Source organism: Eulemur rufifrons, chromosome 21 (assembly GCF_041146395.1).
Source record: "Eulemur rufifrons isolate Redbay chromosome 21, OSU_ERuf_1, whole genome shotgun sequence".
In the NCBI taxonomy this organism is placed as follows: Eukaryota; Metazoa; Chordata; class Mammalia; order Primates; family Lemuridae; genus Eulemur; species Eulemur rufifrons.
The window spans coordinates 23,517,971-23,540,425 of NC_091003.1; the positions used below are offsets into that span (position 1 = coordinate 23,517,971).

General features: G+C 53.2%; 1 gene segment (V, D, J or C); it reads right to left on the reverse strand.

Moving 5' to 3' along the window:
* Positions 1-5,524: 5,524 nt before the first annotated feature.
* LOC138401646 (immunoglobulin lambda variable 6-57-like) lies at positions 5,525-6,042 on the reverse strand. The segment is given in 2 exon segments: positions 5,525-5,862; positions 5,987-6,042. Coding segments are annotated over 2 exon segments (384 nt in total).
* Between the last annotated feature and the right edge of the window lie 16,413 nt (positions 6,043-22,455).

Here is a 22,455-nt window from a genome sequence, read left to right on the forward strand (position 1 = left end):
CCACTGTCCCTGCTTCAGGTCAGGCCAGGCGGTCACTCCCGTGTCCTCCCCAGTCCCTCAGTGCAATCCTCACGCCCGACTGGGCTCCTCGGTGTGACCCTGTCCCCAATTCCCCGGGCTGTCCCTTGGTCAGGACTGAGGTGGGGTCTCTCTGCACAGTCCTCGTAAGTCAGGATCAAGTGGAGAGCAGGGACCGGCCCCCATGGACTCACTTCCCCAGCTGTGGGGGCTCCGGTTCTTTCCTCATATGTGGTCCCTCCCTGGTGGCCAGAGCTGTCCTTCCTCATGATCTCACAGTGCTGAAGACAAAGAAGCTCTTGTCCCTAGGGCTCAGAGGGGGTGGGGAGGAGCCCTCGGGGGTGTTCCTAGAATGTTATTCTGGGAAAATCTCTGTTCGATGCCTAATTTCCACAGACTTGAAACAATAGTCACCTGGATGCTTGTCCAGGTGTCTCTCCCAGGAATCCTCCTTCCAAGCCCCCAAAGCGGGAGCAGGGCCCACGGCAGCTGCCTGTGCAGCATTTTGCTAAGAGCAAAAATGATGACACGCTCAGTATTTGAAGATGGGAAGAGTTAAGGGTTTAAATTGCTTGGTCCAGTGTGTGGTCCCAGGTGAGCCTGATGTGTTTTCCTTCTTAGATCAGCCAGTCCGAGCAGGATGTTTCGAGAATAAAGGTAAATGGTTCATGTCCAGTAATGAGTGCTCTGGGGATGGTTTAAAACTGAGAGAAATTATTAATTTCTCATGAACGATGACATCTAGTGTGCAATATATTTAAAAACTATCAGCGTAAGAAAAAAAGAAATAAAAGATGATCTCACCTACAAAAACAAAATAAGAACCAAACTGTATATATGACTGCAAAATTTCTGGCCTTATAGGCCCTCTTAATAAATGTTTGTTTGGGACGTTTTTTAGTGTGGAGAGGAACACAATGATTGCTTTTTGATGTTTATAGTGGGGAGTGTGTCACTAGCCAGTGGCAGTTCCATAAAATGTTAAATGTGTTATTTAATATGGAAGAGTGAGATCTACTGGAGCCATGTAAATGAAACCAGTCCGTGTATGTAACAAAATATACATGCACACCGCATTTTGGGTTTGCAACTCAAGTATGTCATTATTTGAATTTTTTTTCTTTTTCAGCTGTTTTTTAAACCGTATTTTATATTGAGTTTTTAAAATATTTACTGTGTTGAAAAATACCAGGCAAAATCAAGTTCTACGTTTTTACCAAGCGGAAACATCACTACTGTGCTCGTAGCCCCTGTCGTCTTGTCGTTGTGTCCTCTGCGATGGCGCAGCTCATGTACACGGTGAATTTTGTTTCCCGGTTTCTCCCACTGAGTGTACAGGGATTCCCCCAGGCTGAGGTGTCTCACACAGGACAAGGCTGCCCACGTCCCCTCCAGGCCCAGGGCTGCTCCCTCTGTGGCGCCCCCTGAGCTCTCAGGCTGAGGGCAGAGGGAGGAGCAGGGCCACAGCTGACCCCCCACCTGGTCCAGCCCACCCTGGCTCCAGCACCTGTGGCCTCAGCACTTCGAGGGGAGCTGCTCTGGTTCACCAGGGCAAGGAGCTGCCTCACTGGCTGGGCCTGATCTGCTCAGGCTACTGGGGAGGAAGGCGGGGACAGGCCACATGTCACCAGGGTGAGTCATGGAGGGTGGGGAGATGGGAAGGGAGAGTGGATCGACTTTAGGAGAGCCTGGGGGGAGATGGAAATGCCCAAAATCCACATGTCACGCTCCATACATTTCATGTACACAGGATCGTGATAATTTGTAATTTTTTGTCAGAGCAGAAGACAAATCCAAAGCTTACAGATTCCTGATCCTTTAGGACAGTTCACGTCCAACAACAGTAAATAATAGCTTCAAATTTCCTGTCCTGTGGTTCTGTATCTATCAGCTATCTATAACTACATATATGCACACTTAAACTTATAGAATGCATATGTAAATTATTTACCTTCCGACTCGTCTACTTAATAACATATGAACTGAGTAATTATTCTGATATATGGTAATGCTATATTTGCATGAGAGGCATATATTTAACTTCTTAAAAATTATGCTCTGACCCATTGGAGGTTATTCACTAATATGCTCAAGAACATTCTTCCTTACTGAACTGTGTACACTGTCGTGCCTGAGAAGTGAATTCTTTGAAATAAGGGATTTATTTTCTTGGATCCTGGAGTGATTGCTAAAATGTCCTAGAATTCTGCCTTGCTGACTCCATATTTCTATAGTGACTCCTCTCCCCTGTGACAATGGCTGTGGAGGAATCTTGGGGTCATTGGTTGATTGGTGGAAAATGAGCCATGGACAGAGGTGAGAACATGAGAGAGAGTTTAGAATTTTGGAAAAAGTGGATCTAGGTCTGAGAATATTACATGATGTTACTGGGTAGAGACAGTATATTCTAGAATCAGACTGTAAAGGAGATAAAAAGGTAGGGAGACCTGGAGTGATCCGTCACGGCCCTAATAGTGGCTTTTGTGTCCCAAAGGGGCAGAGCCACAGCTGACTCCAAGCCACACTGATGCTGACCCCAGATCCTTGTGACCAGGACCCCAAGAAGTAGGGACTCTCAGCAGTGACACAGAGGTGACCTGGGCATCAGTAGTCTCAGGATGGGAGCAGAAGGAGGCCCCACCTGAAGGGTGTGGACAGAGGGAGAGGTGTCCGTGCTGGCCCCTGAGTCTGGTCCTCACCTGAGGGAGGCCAGGTGGAGGACAGGTGTGAGGTGAGGGTGGGCAGTGACCACTAGTGTGGCTTCTTGAGCTTCTTTCCCTTCTGACTCCCTCTGGGCAGAGGAGGCCATCAGGAGGCTGTGTGTCTGCTCTCCACCCCTCCTGAGGCCACCTGAAATTCAGACCGATGGCTCCTGGGTGGGAGTGGGTGTGTCTGGGTCTGGTATTGACCTACTGAAAGAATAGCAGAAAGGTCAGGGAGCCTGAGCTGCAGCTTTCTGTGATGGGAACGGCCTGGTCTGTGTCCCTGCCCAGGTCCCAGCATCTATGGGACAACACCCAACATGGACTAAGGGTGAACGTGGAAGGCAGAGTGATGCACATGGTGAGAACATTTGGGCAAACCTGCTGTCCTCCTCCTCTCCTGCCAGGACCCCAGTTCCCCCAGCTATGAGGTCAGGATGTGACAGACACCAGGTGCACCTCCAAAGATGGCTATGTAGTCCCCAAACCAAGCAGACAGTCCCCCACGGTCACTGTCGTGGTATCAGGGAGATGTGGAAGGATCTGGTCCTGGTGTCCTGAGGCCGGGATTCCTGGTCATGGGTCAGGGAGGGGAGGACTCACTCATTCTGGAGGGTTTGTGTCCAGAAGGGAAGCCTGGAATGGAGGGATATTTTGTCACCATGTGGGGATTCACCCTGGGGAGAACACAGGTCATGGAGAAGGGACATCTCAAATACATCTCAGATTGGGAATCCCGCTTTGTTATCTGGACAGGAAAAGCCCCTGTGACTCCTCTGAATGAGGCTAGGAGGCTGCTGTGGACTTTTCCATCCTGGCAATGAGCTTGGGCCTCCCCAGCCCCCTGTGCAGTGAGTGAGAAGGGGGAGGAGAGGAGCCCAGGCCATGGTGAGACCCCCACACAGCTGTGTCCTGAGGACTCAGCGAGGCCTGAGTCCCAAAGTCCCTCTTACCCCTCCAGCAGTCCAGGGGTAGAGACAGACACTTTGTGGAAACCAGCCACCCCTGGGCTCTCCCAGCTCCACCCTGAACCCTGGCCCCGACCCCTGCCTGGAAAGCTGACCCTGGGAGGGGCTGGTCTGTGCAGGGCTGTTCTGTGGCTCCCCAGGGACCAGTGAGGACACAGCTTCTGGCCCAGTGAGCAGGGGACAGAGGGCTCCAGACCTGGGCCAGGTGGGGCTCCCAGCTGGGACCCACAGCACAGGCCTCAGGGACAGGCCACAGTGCCCTGTTCTGTCCGGGACCCAGACACATCCATGTGTCCTGTTTGCTCCACTGGACACTTTGTCCTCCCCAAAATCATGGAGCTGGGCAGTGTCCCTGCCCCAACACACCTTAGTCTCAGATTCCCACACAGTCCTGGGAGGTCGGGACAGCTGTAGTCACTTCCCATCACAGCTCAGGGAACACACTGATGCTCAGGACCCCCCAACCTTCTGAGGGTTCCCAGGTGGCAGGGCCAGACACACTCACCCTCTGACATTGCCCCATGGTGCCCCCTGCTGGACCCACATCCCTTGACAGCCTCAGGACACACACCTGCTGAGTCCCCTGAGGATGCACAGGTGTCCTTGGTTGTGCTGCTCAGCCCACCAGACGCAGGTGCTCAGGGAGGAGCAGGGGACACCAGTGGGGCTGTGATTGGAGCTGCAGGAGCCATGTGAAGGTCACACCAGTGAGCACATTGTTCTTATTAATACTTAATTTTAAAAGACAAAAGGTAACTTACAGACCTCATTGCCCCTAGTAAATTTCTGCATTGTACTAAGCACTTGGCAAACTATTGCCTTTGTTCAGAGAAGTGTCTTCACATAATTTTTAAAGTGGTTCCCTGTTTCCCATTCTCAATGCCACCCCTCTCACCTCAAGTGTGACGGACATTGAGGATAATTCCTTTCCTTTCTGCCTCTATGAATTTACCCATTATGGATATTTCTTATAAATACAGCCACGCACTATCTGGCTGTTTTTGTTTGGTTCCCTCACTGAGCATTTCTCAAGGGGCACCTACGAGCAGCGTGTGTCAGAACGTCACACCTGCTCACGGCTGAGTCACACAACCCCGCATGGGTGATGATCTGGGACGTCTCCGTGCACACGGTACAGCAACATGAGCAATTGCCTGCTCTCCTAGCCCCGGCTGCACACTGCATCACAGACTCTGCCTCGGGCTTCTGCAGCGTTAGGTAACACAGGGGCTGACCTCACGGTGCTTAGAACGCCATTCAGACACGAGACAATCACGTATGCTCTGTGCTGTTATTTTCATTATCAGAGGGGAACCAGAACTACAGATATAAAAATATCTAGCCTTGTGTGCAGCTGAATGGCACAGACGTGATTCAGAGTCACGGGCTAAAGGCTGAGGACATGCCCTGCAACTAAGTGGCCTCACCCACGGCTGACGTTGCCTCCATGCAGGGGACATTTGTTTGTTAGTGTCTGAAGACATTTTTCTTCTCATCAGTGAGGGGAACGTGTGAACAGAAGCTAATGAGTAGAGGCCAGAGATGCTACTAAACATATTACAATGAACAACACGCCCCCGACCACAAAATGCTAATAGTGTTGTGGTTCAGAAGCTGTTTTAAATACCTCTACTTGACGGGTTGATTGTGAATTTATTATATGATCAGACATCAAGATATGGAAATACAAACTGGTATCTAGAAAAGAAAATAGAGGGAGCTGTAAGCACACACACGCAACTCAGGCATCCAGGAGGGACAGGGAAGAGCTGTACACCCTGGTGGGGACAGGCTGAGGGCAGAGCCAGGGCGAGGATGCTCTGGGGGGTTCTTGTCTCACTTCCCCATGGTCTGGAGCACTGTGTGACTGTCGCTGCTTTCATAAGACTGGCAGTAGTAGTCGGCCTCGTCCTCAGACTGCAGCCCAGAGATGGTCAGGGAGGCAGAGTTGGAGGAGCTGTCGATGGAGCCAGAGAACCGATCGGGGACTCCGGAGGGTCTTTTGTTGTCCTCGTAGATCACAGTGGTGGGGGCACTGCCCGGGCGCTGCTGGTACCAGTGTACATATCTGCTCTCAATGCTGCCGCTGCTGCGGGTACAGGAGATGGTGACCTTCTGCCCTGGAGACCCCGACACAGAGCTGGGCTGAGTCAGGACAAAGTTGGCCAAAGACCCTGCATAGCGGGAGAGACACAGAGATCAGTGAGAACAGACCAGACCCTGTTTCCAAAGAGGAGGGAGAGACCATCTTCCCAGGTGACATCCAGAGCCCTCCCTGAGTTCCCTGGGGGCAGCCACCTGTGCAGTGAGCGAGGAGGGTGAGGAGGAGCGGAGCCCAGGCCATGGTGGGGACACCCCAGGCTGTGCTTCCTAACCTGACAGCCAGGACTGACCCCAACAACCCATCTTTATCTGTCATTCTGACCTCAAGGAGGGCGGTCTCCATGCAAATTTCTTCCTTTCTGGAGGCTGAAAAAAACACACCTTAGACTTCACACTAGCTGTGGCTGAGAGATGGAGACACTGTCCCGGGGGGAGGGCTACACCACACAGAGGACACAGGGACACCTGCAGGTGGGGCAGGGGAGACAGCTGAGGCCCTGGGGAGCCTGAGCAGGTGCTGAGACCACAGCGCCCTCTGCTGGACGCGGGAGGCACAGCGGCCCTGGGAAGGGGCTGGTGCTCAGGGCTCCCGCCCTCCCCACCCCCACCCCTCACAATTCCAGCCACTGTCCCAGGGTCTCTGCTCAGCATCCTGTGCTCCCTGCACTTAAACCTCCAAAGCTGTCCAGTTGGTCCAACGGCCACTACTCTGGTGAAGACATTCTGATTCCCGTTCTGTCCTTGGAGGTGTGAATGTCACAGGAGAATGGGCTGTGTGGAAGGAAAGGGAGGGGAGGGCTCCGCCTTCTCCAGGAGGGACCTCACGACCGGGGCTGCGAGCCCAGCACGGAAAGGCCTGAGAACGAGGGAGCAGCGCTCTGATCAGGGACCAGATTCCACCGTCAGAGACACCCTGAGAGCAGAAGGACCCTGAGGGCAGGGAGGGGAGGGCCCAGGTGCCAGTCAGGGGACAGTTTCACCAGAGCCCTTCGCTAGCGAGTGCCATGAAGGCAGCAGGGGGCGTCGGTGGACCAGGTGGGTGCAAAGGGGTCTGGAGAGAGACTCTGCAGGGCTGGCGATCGATGGCTGTCTGGGCGAGGGGAAGGTCAGGGTCGATGTCAGTGTGAGGTTCTCGTGTGAAGGTCAGGCGGGTGTCACGGCTGCCGCCCTAGGACACAGTATGTAGAGCCTGTTTTGGGTTCTGGGATGAAAGTTTGCTTCTTCCAGTGGGGACAACCGGGTAACAGGCAGTGGAGCAGGCGACAATGTGAAAGCAAAGCTCTGCAGTCCCTCGCCGTGGGCTGTGCTGTGTCAAGGGCGCGCTGTGTGGACAGTGAGTTGGAGGACAGGGACGGAACCTCAGGGGCCTCCACTGCCTCCGTGGGGACAGAAAGACCCTGAAGCTGCTTTTGTGTTCGGGAAAAACTGTCATTTATTTATGAGAGAAGCTACGCGAGCACGTGTGAAACAGACACTCACGAGGCACGTCGTCTCCTCTGCCCGGCGCCAGCGGAGCTGGGGGACCCGACGCTGTGCTGCGCTCACGCCGGGGCCTGTCGGGGCTGAGGACGGAGAACCTGCTGCCAGCTCGCCACGGCTGGAGGATTTGGGCCCTGGAGGCAGCGTCAGCGTCCTCGTCCCTCTCAGGTCCCTCTGCCAGGTGACTGTGTCACACTTTCCCCTCCAACCTCTGACATCACCCAGATTATCCACCTTGTATTTGATGCTGGTTCATCTTTTGTTCGACAAAGTTGAGGACATAAATCGATAATTTTCATAAAGTTTTGTATGTACCTTGCAGTGTGGGATTATGTGGAGGTGGGAAGGCAGACTTTATCCAATGTCACTTGTTCGTGATTTTGAATGCATGTTACACCTGGATTTGCCATGATTTCCCTATAATTTAATATCTACAAGTTTACTCCGAGATGGCTTCCTGTACTTTAATATCTATATGTTCACTCCAATATATTTACAGATTTTTTATTCATTCATCTGTTCCTGTAATAAATCGCTTTCAATTATGTTTTTACATGTTTTTAGGAAAGATTGAGTATTTACCTTCTGACAGGGTCACAGGCTCCAAATGTGTGTAAGTTTTAAAATAAAGGAAGGACATTTGCAACATGGGTTAATGTCCGGAAAGGCACATATTGTGTCCATAAGTGAGGACGTTTGCAAAGACGAAAGTGCATGGATTTATTCCAGAGCCATTCATGCTCAGAGGAAATGGGACCATGTCAGTGAATGCTCAGGTGTGAAGGTGGCCATGGTCATGTGTGTGTCTGCCCCACCTCCACCCTCCTTGGATGAGGGAGGAGAGAAATAAGGACACTTGGGAAGACACTTGGTAACCCCCATGACATTGATTCCTTCTCTGTGGGAGGGACGCCTTCTCCATGTGTGGTGGTTGTCCACTCCCTGTGTCTACTCCACAGAGCAGAGCCAGCCTCTGCCTTCTGTCCTGGACAGTCAGTGTGGCACTGAGGTTGCTATGAGAGGAGAAGCAAAGACAGAAAAGAGCAGGAGACGCGTTCAGAGGGGCGGGGAGGAATGTGGTCCTGGCAGGGCTGTGTCTGGGGAAACTGACCAAGGAGAGTGGGCTCCGCCAGGGCCCCAGGGGAAGTCAGGACGCTCTTCCTGTGCCTGAGAGTGACAGGTGTGTTAGGGCTGGGAGGAGCTGGTGGATAATCCTGAGGGACAGGAGCTCAAAGCTTTGGGGTCCCCAGGGGAGGCAGAAAAGGCAACATGGGGAGGACCAGGGGAGGGAGGAGCATCCCTGGCCGAGAGGAAGCCACCATGGGATGTGCACAGAGAGCCCTGCCCTCCAGGGGAGCCTCAGGGACCTGCAGAAGGGGCTGGAGTGAATGGCTGGGAGTGGGAGGCAGCTACAGGCACAGAGAACCTGTGGGAAGATCGACCCGCTCACAGAACAGTCTGATATCAGTTCAGTGAAGCCTCTGTGGGCTCACACGCCTCCATCTGTCACCTACAGCGTGACTTCCAATGTGGGAAAGTCCCACACCCTTCATCCTCTCAGGAACCTAAAGATCCCCTTTCCCTCAAAAGGTCCCTGTCCCCACCTGTCCTCCCTGGTCCTCTGGTCACTCTGGGCAGGGACCTGACTGTGCTGACTGACTTTGCTGCTGCTGCTCAGGTCTTCACAGTGGGAGCAGGTGGCAGCTCAGGAATTGCACACGGGCTGGGCGTGGGGAGGGGGGTCACCTCATTGGTGGTTGGGACAGGAACCTGCCTCTGAGCTGCACTTGCATAGCTCACAGTGTTGTCATGTGGAGTGGATATGACATGTGAATGTCCATGGAGCCCTGTGGGGACACTCAGCACAGCCTCCTGGGCTCCACACTGTTGACAGGGGACACCTGAGTCTGTCCTGTCCTTCTTGGTGGGTGGAGTCACCTCATGCAGATATGACCCTGCCATGCTCCTCTCCACTGTCTGGTGGGATGCTGGCCTGGACAGAGGGTCCCTTTGGGTGGAGAAGGAAGAGATGACCTGAGTCACCCCCACAGACTGAGGAAAGCCCATGCACCCAGTGTCTCCCTGGGGTGGAGCTGTCCCTCCTGCAGGAGAGTCCCACACCCATGGGGTCATCACACCCAGTCCCACAAGAGGAGGCTCAGCCATTTCTCTAGTGAGGACATAATGGGCTCCCCCCACCCTTCTCTCTCTCTCTCTCTGTCTTTCTCTGTCTCTCTCTCACACACAGACACACACACACACACACATACACACACACACATCAGACCCACGGCGCCCCCTGCTGGCCACAGACTCACAACCCTCTGCTCATTCGCACTGCACAGCTGAGCCCTCCTGGCAGATGAAGCTGCTTCTGCACCTTTTCCCACCTGGGGAGAGGTAGTGCCGGTGCCGGAGCCTTTGCTCCCCGGGGGCCCTCGTGTGGCGTCACCATGGACCGCAGGGATCCACGCTTGGCCTTCTGCATCCCCACCCTTGCACTCGCCACGCCCTGCAGGGACACCAGTGACCCCAGGGTGGCAGGTCATGGTTTCTACTCTCAATTAGGCTTTCCACACACTCTGCTCACACCTTCATAGTGTCCCTCTTTATTGAATTTGTGTCTGTTGACCTCATTTTGAGTAGGCCGGCCTTTCCTGCAGGACCCCTAATTAACACTCCCAATCATGTTTGCATCACAAATAGAGTAATTTGCCTAATAAATTAACTGTACCATGCAAGAGTCATAATTGTCAACGCACTTGTTTCCATTGGAAAGATTCTGTGTCCTGAGCAAGGAACAGCTGTCCACATACAGGGGACCAGACTCAGAATGTCCTATGAGCCATGGTGCAGACATCCTGCAAGTGAATGGAGGTTCCATGGAAGGGCTGTGGCCTCTCACAATGGGGCAAAAATGCTTGAAGTTTCCACCATGGATTCTGGCTATTGCCACAGCAGTGAGGGCCCTGTGACCTCATGGGATTGTTCTCAGACTCTGACAACGATGTCAGCTAGAAAGGGCTAATTTTTCTTCTTTCAAGAGAGACACGGCAGTGCCAGAGGTTCTGGCTTTAGCACACTTGGATAAACAGGCAATATTTCAATATCATCATGAAGATTTTTTTTCCTTTATGAGAATTTAGAAACATTGAATGGAAAATTCAGAGTAGAGCGTTTTTGAAGCCAGAGGTGCTTCCGAGTAGAGTGTGTATGTATCCCAGTTAGTTTGAAATTTCAAAATTGCATAGGATGAGACCCTGAGCAGGCTGAGGTTTTTGTCCCACTTCCCCATCTGCCTGTGTCTCTGTGAGAAGCACTGCTGTCCCATATGGCACAGTAATAGTCAGCCTCGTCCTCAGGCTGCAGCCCAGAGATGTGCAGAATCCCTGCATTGGCCGAGGCATCTTTGGAGCCAGAGAAGCGGCTGGGGACCCCGGAGCCCTGGTGCTTATCTGAGTCAGACTTGAACCTCAGGAGGCACCGGGGAGGGCTCCCTGGCTTCTGTTGTTGCCAGTGTATAGTATAGCTGCCAACACTGAAGCCACTGCTCAGGGTACAAATGAGTCTGACCGATGATCCCAGGGATGCAGAGAGGGAGGGCGGCTGGGTCAGCACAGGCTGGGACAGGGAACCTGCAAAGAGAGACACACGTGGGTGCTGGGGCAGAATCCAGGGTGAAGTTCTTCATGGGTCTTAGACAAAGGGGCTGACACAGGATGGAAACTGAGAGTCAGTTTACAAGGCCTGTCCCTACCTGTGCAGTGAGAGAGGAGCACGAGGAGGAGAGGAGCCCAGGCCATGGTGGACACAGCCCCTGGTCCCCACAGTGGGGCTGGGCTGCCCCAGGCCTCCTTTTGTGCCCACCCTCTGCAGAGGAGGGGCTGCTCATGCAAATGTGTTTCCATCCAGGGATTGCCCAGCCCCTCCCTGGGCCCTGGGCTGGAGCTCAGCTCTCCCTGCACACTGAGGAGGAGGCAGCTTTGCTTTGCCCCTTGGGGGAGCCTTGGGAGGAAGCAGCTGCTGAGACCACACAAAGGGCCCTGCTCAGGGGACTGTGCCAGGCCAGAGAGGACACAGCTGCTGAGACCCCATCACTGAGCACAGGGCCCAGCACTGAGGCCTATGCTCCGTGGAGTGACTGGTCCTCAGTGAGCAGCTGTGTAGGGACCACAGGGCAGTCCCCCAGCGCCCCCTGCTGGTCACAGGCACACACCTCCCCATGGCCCAGAGACCTGAGAGCCCAGCTGGTCCCTGCAGATCCCCAGTCACTGTCTCTGGTCACACAGCCATGGGCTGACTCCCTGGTGGAGTGACCCCAACACACTGTGAGTGATCACTGGGGTTTCTCACTCCCAGAAGGAGCCCTGGACTATGAGAGGTGCAATCATGTGCATATAAAGCTTTTTTAGGTTCCAGTCCCCCATAATTTTCTATATTCTATAAAAACCTAAATGTCTTTCATGTGCCATCATTGTAGGCACCACAGATGCTGGAATATTGAGCTGATGTCAACGGCAGGGACAGGCTGTGCAGGGGAGTGGGATGGAAGAACAACGTTCCGGGAATTGGCTCAGTGATGTGTTTAAAATTCAGCAACTCAGAAAACATTTCAATACTCACACAATGAGGATACTGACTAGACATGATTTGTGAAAAATTAGTAGTTGGTTAGAAATAACATTTACTTGTTCATAGTCTAACATATTTCTTAAGTTTCTGAAGTGAGATTTTTCTTCCTAAATTTGTACTTTTTGATTATCTATGTCTTATATTCCCGGTTAGTATTTTGTTTTAGAGAGAATGCAATGTGTTTGTATTCCAAACATAATTTTCCTTATTTTTACTTTCTTACTCATATTTTTTATAGTTTACTAAGAAGGTCAGTGTGACATTTTAATGTTTCTGCAGAAATGTTGATGCCTGGACACATCAATGGAAACACCATCCCTTCCTCTCTGTATTCCAGATGCAAATCTGCACACAAATGGTCCCAGACTCCCAGACTCGGAGGCTCTTTTGGTAAATAACTATATCCAGGATCCTCTGATTCCATCAGGCCTCTCTCCTCAAGGTACCCAGAGAGATCCTTCCATTCAGGTCTGGCAGGTCACCCTGGGATTAAACTCCATCCTTCCCATCGATGTAGTCCACCTCTACCCTTACTTAAGTCTCTATTTTATTCCATCTAAAAGAATTTCCATTTTTTCATAGAACACTGTTTTGCATTCTCTGTCATGAGGGTGTCTAGATGCTGATGGGCTGTTTGGCCACTGATGCTGGCACCGTGTGAGCACAGAGAGAAGTGACTGAAGTCACGTCCCAACCCAAGTCCCAGTTCCTAGTGGCACATCCCCTGCTGAGGCACCAGGGGACACTCACTGGATCTGCTGTGTGTCCCCCGTGGTGAGTGACAGAGTGCCATGCTCAGGAGCAGGCTCTAGAACAGGCCTGGAGCCCTGAAGCTGCAGAGCCCAGCGTAGGTGGAGTCTGCAAGATGCTTTATCTCCTGGGCCTGGGATGGAGGTTTCACCTCACTCTGCCCATCCACTGTCTGTGGGAGGAGCTCTGCTCTTGAACACACATGTTCTGCTTCGTGGAGGGGAGCAGGCTGAGTGTGGGACTCAACACGGCCTCAGTCCCAAGTGGCCTGAAGTCAGTGACTCATGAAGGGCCTCAGACCTTCTGCTGCTCCTGTGTGACTGGAAGCAGGATGGCGTTTGCATAGATCCCCAACACCACCAGCCACTAGGGAAATGCAGTCAAGTCTGGAGAGATAGACCAGTGCAGACCCACTGGGGTGGCTATAAACAAAATGACAGGTAATGACAAATGTTGATGAGAATGTGGAAAAATTAGAACTCTTATATATTATTCATGGAAATGTAAACTGGTTCAACCCCTTTGAAAAGCAATCAGACATTTCCTCAAAAACAGTAATTATATCACCCTAAACATCCACTCCTACCAAACCCCAAAAAAATACACACATAAGTTCGCAGGGAAATTTGAAACTTCTGTACAAATATTTATAGCAGCGTTACACATAAAATGGAAAGTCTTAAGCAAACTGAATGTCCAACAATTCATGAATGTTTAACAACCTGTAGTATATACATAAGAGTGGAATATTTTTTGGTAATAAAAATAAATGAAGTAATAAAGTAGGTCTTGATATATTTCATATATGAAAGTTAACCTAATAAACATTTTCATGCATTAATTTGCTAAGTCATGTAGAAAACAAAAATTGGATTTATAAGACACAGTCTTAATACTAGCTAATAATACTTAATACACAGTAATAATACTAGCTATTACACTAGTAATTGTTTATTTGTAGGTGATAAAAATATTCCAAATTCATGTTATGGTGATGGTTGCACAACTCAGTAAATACTAAAGAAAATTTGAAGTGTACATTTTAAATGGGTGGAATTTATGACATACACATTATAATATATCTTAATAAAGATGATTCAAAACACAATATGAAAGCGGGAGAGGTCACTGGCTTTGGAAGGTCCCTGACCATTTAAAGCAGGTCTGTGCTCTGAGAGGTAGATCTTCAGATGTGAATGCCCAGGGGTTGGCCACAGTCGATCTTTCCTCTGGCGTTTGTCACAGGCAGTCATGACAGTGATCACAAGAAAGCAGGGGCAGGTTTTTGTCTCAGTTCCCCCTGTGTCTGCAGCACTGTGGGACCACTCAGGCTGTCATCCCAGGCTGAACAGTAATAATCAGCCTCGTCCTCAGCCTGGAGCCCCGTGATGGTCAGGGAGGCCGAGCTGCCATACTTGGAGCCAGAGAATCGGGCAGGAACCCCCGAGGGTCTCTTGCTATTTTCATAGATGAGGAGTTTGGGGGCCGTTCCTGGGAGCTGCTGGTGCCACTGCACATAGTTACCCCCGATGTTGCTGCTGCTGCCCGTGCAGGAGATGGTGACCGTCTGCCCCGGGGCTCCAGACACCGAGGGCGGCTGAGTCAGCGCAGACTGGGCCCAGGACACTGGAAGGGGGAGAGACACAGACAGGGTGATTCTGGGTCTGGAGACAAGAGGACAGAGCAGGGCCCCAGGGTGTTCCCAGGGCCCTTCCCCTGCCCAAGTCAGGTCACCTGTGCAGTGAGCCAGGAGGGTGAGGAGGAGAGGGGCCCAGGCCATGGTGGAGACTGTCCCGAGTGCTGCCTTCTGTGCCCGCAGCTGAAGCAGCTTCCCCAGGTCTGTCCTTCCCCTCTTCATACCCTGAGAGGGGAGGCTCCCTCCATGCAAATCACCCGCATCTTTCCGCCCCCACCCTGGGCCCTGGTCAGGCCCCTCTGCCTGAGGGTGTCAGGGGTGGGCAGGGGCGGGGCTGTGTGGTCCCAGGGGGTGGGGAGGTCACAGCTGTGCCCTGAGCAGAGGGCACCAGGCAGGGCAGGTGGCTGTTCCCAGCTCTCCTCATCCCACAGCTCTCAGGAGCAGGCCTCGAGCACCCTCTGCTGTCTAGGCCCCGACACACCACCGTGTGACATGGTGACCAGAGTGTCCCAGAGCCAGCCCTGTACTCTCCCCACTGCCCTGTCCACAGCCCTAATCTCATATGACACTGACTTGTGAGAGCCGTTAGGAACGACCCTTCAATACACGAGGCTAGGAGAAAACAGGGTTTGTACTGAATGAGGAGCGCTGTCAATCTTCTTAAAAATGAATACATTCTAAAAATTTCTCACCAAAAAGAATATGCAGTATATATTATTTTGTCATAAAAAGAATAAAGCTTAGCAGAAAAGATAATTCAAATTACTTAAGCCACAAACCAAGAAACAAGAGTTTGTGTCTGACTAGACACTCGTGCAAGTATTGTATGTGCCCGAGCCTGGCATGTGTGCGTGTGTGTGTGTGTGTGTGTGTGCGCCAGTGTGCGTGGGGTGTGGAGTTACTGGGGAACACCAGGACCGTCAGCTTGGCCTCTGTGCCAGTGAACGTGTCACAATGTGATTCTAGTACTGTGAGATTTTAAATGCACCAAGATTTATATTTCTAAAAAAAACAGTGAATATACAGTCACCTAAATAACATAGGTCTGTAAGTTTTTGTGAAAGAAAATCTACAGTACATTTTAATTTTGCTTTTATAAGCATAACTTATTTTAATTACTGTTTTAAATAATGTTTGTTTTTTACCTTGCAGTGTTTAAATTTTTCTGTTATTACCATATAGACACTAATCTGAGCCACTGTGCCGTGATCTGTGCTGTGCCAGTACCGTCTCCTCTCTGATAGTGCCGTGACCGTCACAGTGAATTGTGATTCCCTTTTTCTCCCACCTGAATGAGCAGGGACTCACCCAGGCTGGGCAGTGTCTCTTGTAGAGAGGACGAGGCAGCCCGTGTCCCCTCCCTGCCCCTGAACATTCTCCCTGGGGGCTGTCCCCAAGCCCTCAGGCTGAGGACAGAGAGAGGAGCAGGGCCACAGCTGAGTCCCCAGGTCAGCCCCACTGTGTCTGGGCACAGTGTGTGCGGTGTGGGGAGAGGCGGGGCTGCGTTTGGTAAATAGATATCGGGCACCTGCCTTGTGTTGGGTGCTTTTCAGCGCTGGGTGTGTCACTGTGCAGTGAACAGCCTTGTCCCTCCTCAGGGAGCTGCCCCTGATGGAATGACAAGGTGTGATGCTCACGGGGGCCTCCCTTCCTCATGTCACCACTGCAGGCAGAGACCAGGGGCCGCGGCTGCACTCTGGGTTCTGAGCGGGACGGAGGCTCCTGACATCACAGGGGAGGAGGGAATCAGAGCAAACGTGAGCTGAGGGACCATTTCTGGGTTCCAGTGAAGATGAAGAGAAGTTGGCAAAGTAGATCTAGGAGGAGCAGCTCGGGGATGAAGGGGAGACCCAGGTGAAGGGGCCGCCAGGGACCGCAGAGCGGGGTTCAGGAGAAGAAGCTGGCAGGATCAGGGTCCCAGCCATCCGGGAGGTTGGATTTGTCAGGCCGAGGAGCTTGCTGATGGGGTGTCGTGATCCACAGAGGTCGTGGGGCTGCAGGGCGGGAGGGCAGAAGCCCTGCCTTAGAGGGGGTGGCGGGAACGATGCAGGTGACATTGCACAAGGGATGCAGATGCCCATTCAGGGGAGACTGGCTGGGAAGGTTCACACGGACAACGTCCAAAACCCACGCATCCTTCTCGGGTCCAAAACCCACGCATCCTTCTCGGGAAACTTCATACACATGGAATCTTGCTAATTTGCAGAATCTGTCAGAGGAGAAGATGAACATAAAGTTTCTGGTTTTATTAACAAGCAGGATGTCAACTAGCTCATCTCCAACACAGGCAGTTTGCTTCCAAGGTCCTTTCCTTTTGGTTTAGATGCAGTGATTTAAAAACCCTCATTGGCCAAGTTTCACCATCTCGCTGATCTCCTTGGTAACATACCAGCTGAACAAAATATTGACACATGTTCATTCCATATATTATTAAGCAACGTGATCATTATTTTGAAAATTACACTCTTACCCCTGTTAAGTGATCCATTGAGAGTTCCAGAGAGATCCACCTGCCCTGTCTGCTTAAACTACGGCAGCAGAGATTTTACTATCTTTAGGCTCAGGGGTCTCAGCTTGGGCTCTGAAGTGACTTTCCAGAGGCACCACGTGCTCACTGTAGCTGCCCCTGCTGTTTTCTAGGGACCCTGCCCTTCCCAGGATAGTGGCCGTGGATGAAGGTTTGGAGTCACCAGCCTGCAGGTGAGGACTGGGCAGGGAAAGGGGACGGGACACTGAGAGTGTATTTTGTGAGACATGAAGTGCCCCCAGGCCTGAGGACATGCCACAGAGTCGGGCAGTCACTGAGCAGCCCCAATCGAAGCTGAGAAGGAGAGTCCAAGGTCAGGCGATGCAGGAGGGGGCAGTCAGGGCTCTAAGAGGTGGCTTTGTGTCCTGACGGGGCAGAGTCACAGCTGACTCAGGGCGAGGCTGACTCTGATCCCAGCCCCCAGGACACGGAAGAGGAGGGGGCAGAGGTAGCACCCCTGTGCAGAGGACCCCATGAGGGGGGACCCTCAGCAGTGCCCAGGGGTGACCTGGAGACAGCTGGGCTGGGCTGGGAGCAGAAGGGGACCTCACATGGCGGTGTGTTCCGGGGAGGGCTGCAGGTGCTGAGCCCCTGGGATGGTCCCCACCTGAGGAGGGGCAGGTGGAGGAGAGGCACCCGGGGGTGGCAGGTATTTGAGCCTCGGGTTCCATCACTGGGCCTTCTCTGTCCTCCTCACCTGCTCTGGGAAGACGAGGCCGCCGTGAGCGCTGTTGGCTCCTTTCTGCGTCTCCTGAGATCACTGAATTGCAGGTCAATGTCTCGCAGGCAAGTGTGGGTGGGACTTGGCCTGGGACTGGTCAGTTGTGGGGACATGAGGAAGGTCAGAGGGCCAGTGCTGTAGCTTTGTCAGATGGGGACAGCCTGGACGGTGTCCATGCTCAGCTCCCAACCTCCACAGGACATGACCCAGCAAGGACTCATGACGGGGGTGGAGGACAAAGTAGTGCACGTGGGGGGCCACTTAGACAAACCTCCTGTCCTTCCTCTCTCCTGTCTGGGCCCCACAGCCCCTGGCCGTGTGGGTACCAGGGCACTGACCCCAGCTGGGACTCCAGCGATGGACCCTGTGTTGCCGAAACCAGTGGGAAAAACTACCCCTGGTCACCATGACAGTGTCGTGGGAGACGGTGGAATGATCTGGTCCAGTCGTCCTGAATGCCGGGGGTTCCTGGTCATGGGACAGGAGGGCAGGGCTCCGTCATTGTGGGGGTTTGGTGTGTGGCTGTGATGTTGGGCACACAGAGGCATCTTGTCCCCACGTGGGAATTCAGCCTGGGCACCAGGTCCTCACGGAGGAGGGACAGAGAGCCTCAGAGAACCAGGCAGCATCCATCAGCCCTGCCTTGTGGCCACTCTAAGAAGTGGCCACTCAGCTTCCTGACAGCAAAGGCCAAATGTTACAGCCAACTGTGACCTTACAGGTCTGAAGCAGAACCACAGTCACCTCTGGTCCTTCTTCCTCTCAGAGGATTTTCCACAAACATGGTAAGAAAACTCCCAGGCTGGAGCTCTTGCAGGGCAGGGCTCCCTCGTGCATGACAGGTGACCTGTGCCTGGGTCAGTGCTGGCTCTGTCAGTTTCATGCATGTTTCATCCAACAAGAGACAATCTGAACTTCTGTAAGGCCGTATTTTCTGAATAAAATGGACAGCTTTGAGGACCAAAGAGTTCATATCTGATGTCTAACCAAAGGTCCCCAGCACACCTGAGGATCCAGGGCTTCTGGGATGCTCAGCAGAGCTCAACAACACGTGGTCAGTGACAGTCTCAGCCAAGCAAGGTGTCCACAGCACAAAGGGGTCTCCCCTCCCCAGATCATCCCAGCTGGGCCATACCCCAAAAAGTCCACATTGAGGAGGGACAATTGTCCTCATCGAGCACCACCTGGAAACGCAAACACTGCAGGTGCTGTGCTGTTGGTGCCAACCCAGCTTCACTGGGGACATTTCCAAGAACGGGCTCAGTGAGGGCCACAGCTCCTCTGCCTCTCGTGAGCCCAGTAGGAGCAGAGGGGGCTGGGCCAGGGTAGCGGGTGGGGCCAGGGTGTGCCCTGGGAGAAGGGTCCCCAGGTTCCCCGTGTTTAATGAACTCAGTGGCAGAGGGGCTGTGCACAGAGGGGTGACGGGAGGAAGAATCTGCAGCTGCTCAGGGGAGACGAGAAGCCAAGCCCGGAATCGGTGCTCAGGAAACCTGGGGACTTGGGGGGAGTTGGGGTCACTGTGGGAGAAGCAGAGAGCAGACAAAGTTAGCCCAGGTCAGGCCACCCTGACAGGGACTTTGGAGTCAGCCGAAGACTCTTGGTGACAATCATTATTATTTGAAGCCAGCACAGAGGCCCCACCCTGCACTGGGGGTGACAGAGGGACAGTGAAGTCGCTCCTGCTGAGCCATTGCCAGCACCCCTTCAGTCTGTCCCTGTGCAGAGAGGGGGGTGAGGCGGGGAGGCCAGGGCCGGGCAGGTGTCCCCGGAGTCACTTACTGAAACACCACAGGAGGGACACAGCTCTCCTATGTAACACGCTCATTCTTCAGTGCTTTCTGGGGAGGGAATCTTTTTTTATTTTAATATCTTTAATCCCTGGGTGTCCCCCACAGCTCTAAAGACAGCATGAGCTGCAGGTGACTTTGGGATGCCGAGGGGGTGGTTGTGACAGGCCCTGACTCAGTGGGAAAGGAGAACTGATGCCGGGTGTCCTGTGCACACCGGGAGGGCACAGACACAGTCACCTCTCACTCTGGAGAAGACTGTTTGCCCATCACCCCAGGAGCCCCAGAGACCTGCTTCCTCTGAGCCTCAGGAGGGAGGGGCAGCCCCAGAGACAGGCTGGCATGAGCAGTAGCAGGGGGAGGTGGCCTCACTGGAGCTGGTGAGCGGAGCTGGTCTTGGGGTGCTGGACCCAGTGGCCAACCAGAGGCTGTCAGCCCCCACACATCTCTAAGTCATGCCTATATCCAAGGCTGGGCTCGTGCTGTGGTTTGAATGTCCCCTCCAAAAGCCATGGTGAAATTGAATGGTCAATGTAACAGTATCAAGGGGTGGAGCCTTTAACGGTGACTAGGCCGTGAGGGCTCTGCGTTCATGAATGGATGAGCGCCTCATTGTTGCAGCGGGAAGGCGATGGCAGGAGTAGGATCCTGAGAAGGGGTGAGCTCAGCCTGACTTACTCTCTCCTTGTCACACTCTGCGTTGTCCATTCACCACGGGATAAAGTAACAGGAAGGCCCTCAGCACCGCGCACTTGGACTTCCAGACTGCAGAACTCTGAGCCAAATAAACTTCTATTCTTTATAAATGACCCACTTTGTGGTATTCTGTTATAAGAGAGGAAAGTACAGTGAGACAGCACGTGTGCGCTCAGCCATCTGCTTCCTCACCCGTAATCTCCCTGGAGGGTAAGAACTGACTTACTCAACTATAGACGAGATAAGTTTGAGAAGATATTAGCAATAGATCAAATTGACACTTTAACTCATGACAGGAACATAAAAACCCACATTTTTACATACATAATTACATACATAATTACTAGGAAAATTAGGTGCTGGTTGAAAAGTAACAAAGAAGTCAACCCTTAGCTTGATGTGGCCCCAGACAGGGCAGCAGTGACTGCACCAGGCAGGGAGATCACAAGGGAGGTTTTAGTGTCACTTCCCCCTGGCTCTGGAGCACTGTGTAAGTGCCACTGTTGGGATGCAACGTACTACAGTAATAGTCAGCCTCGTCCTCAGGCTGCAGCCCAGAGATGTGCAGAATCCCTGCATTGGCCGAGGCATCTTTGGAGCCAGAGAAGCGGCTGGGGACCCCGGAGCCCTGGTGCTTATCTGAGTCAGACTTGTACCTCAGGAGATAGCGGGGAGGGCTCCCTGGCTTCTGCTGATACTAGCATATGTGATAGCCACCAACGACAGTGCCACTGCTCAGGGTGCAGGTGAGTCTTGTCGATGCTCCGGGAGACACAGAGAGGGAGGGCGGCTGGGTCAGCACAGGCTGGGACAGGGAACCTGCAAACACAGACAGCCGGGAGTGAGGAATCCTGGCAAAAGTCGAGCTGCTGGGAGATCTGAGACAGAGGGGCCTCACTCAGGCCAGGGAGCTTCCCCAGGACATGGTGGGCCTGTCCCTACCTGAGAAGTGGCAGAGGAACAGGAGGAGGAGAGAGGCCCAGGCCATGGTGGACACAGCCCTCCTGAGGTCCAGCGCTGGAGTGGCTGCCCCAGGTCTCTTTTATCCCTCTAGTGGCCTCACAGGGGAGGGGCCGTGGATGCAAATGTCCCCCAACTGCCTACCCCCTCCCAGCCCCATGCACTTGCGCAGGACCTGGGGGCTGGTGGAGGAGGAGTCAGGCAGGCAGGACCTGGGAGGAGGCAGGTGCTGGGACCTCACCCAGAGTGGACACAGCTGCTGAGTCTGTGTCAGGCCCTACTACCCCAGCCCTGGGGAGTTTGGGGTCTGGCAGGTGTATGCGTGTGTGTGTGTGTGTGTGTGTGTGTGTGTGTGTGTCTCCCCTGTGGGGACCCTAGGAAGACCCACGGCGCCACCTGCTGCTCACTGGGCAGACTGCAGTCTCTCAGTGGGAATCATGTGAGTGGGGTCACCTGAGAGCCTGGCCACTGTCAGTCCCCAGCGTCCACAGGCCACACCCTGCTCTGGCCAGAGGAACTGATGACAACAAACAGCCTTTCCAGGGAGGACGCCTGGGTTCCTAGCAGAGGCCGTGTGGGAAGCGTGATGCCGTTCAGGGTGAGGAGGCTGCAGTGAGGGGAGGATGCCGAGGGATCTGGGAGCAAAGGCCTGAAGAGCTCCTTCCACGGGGACCAGGGAAGGAGGGGACAGTGCCCTGGCACTGAATGGAGAGTGGAGCTCTGCTGAGGGTCAAATGTAGCAACCACTGTCTCTACAGCAGGTCACCTTCTAGAAGACACAGTAGTATGAACAGATGTTTAGACACCACATAGTGCGGGTGCTGGGCAAGGGCAGAGCGTCTCACCTTCATGGGCCTCCCATTTCTTGGACGATTTTGTGGCAAGAAGACACCGTGTGTCTTATTCTTCTGTTGTCCCTGATGCAGATGACCTTGCTCCTGTCACCCAGCACTGTGCACAGATGGGTCAGCACAGCTGGGGCACAGGACCCTGAAATATGTGTGATATCTCATCTCACGGTACCTTGGACAAATGTTTATGAAATGTGTCACACAAGTCAACAGAGTTCCAGGCGTGGGGACAAAAGGGGTGGAAACACGGAAGGCCACTGTGGGTGCCCCAGGGGAAGAGAGAAAGGATAAGGGGCGGGGGAGGAAGGCAGATGCCCCATTGTGGACACCAGGTTTGTCATGGGGGATATGAAATTAACGTCATTACTTCCCCTTAGTTCCCTGGACCTCATGTGGGGACTCATGCTGTGTTTGGGGTGGGACTTCCTAACAGCCTGGGCTCTCTCTTTCTGCCTCTCTCTTTGCTTTGCCAGCTGTGAGAGGGTTTCCAGTGCCGCGTTCACTGAGGAGTGTGAAAGCGCTGCCTTTTCCTCCTCATGTTAACCGTCCCCATCCGACCCACCTCGCGGGGCGAAACGAGAGACGAGCTTCTCTTCCGACTGGGGGTGGGCAGAGTTCTCTCCAG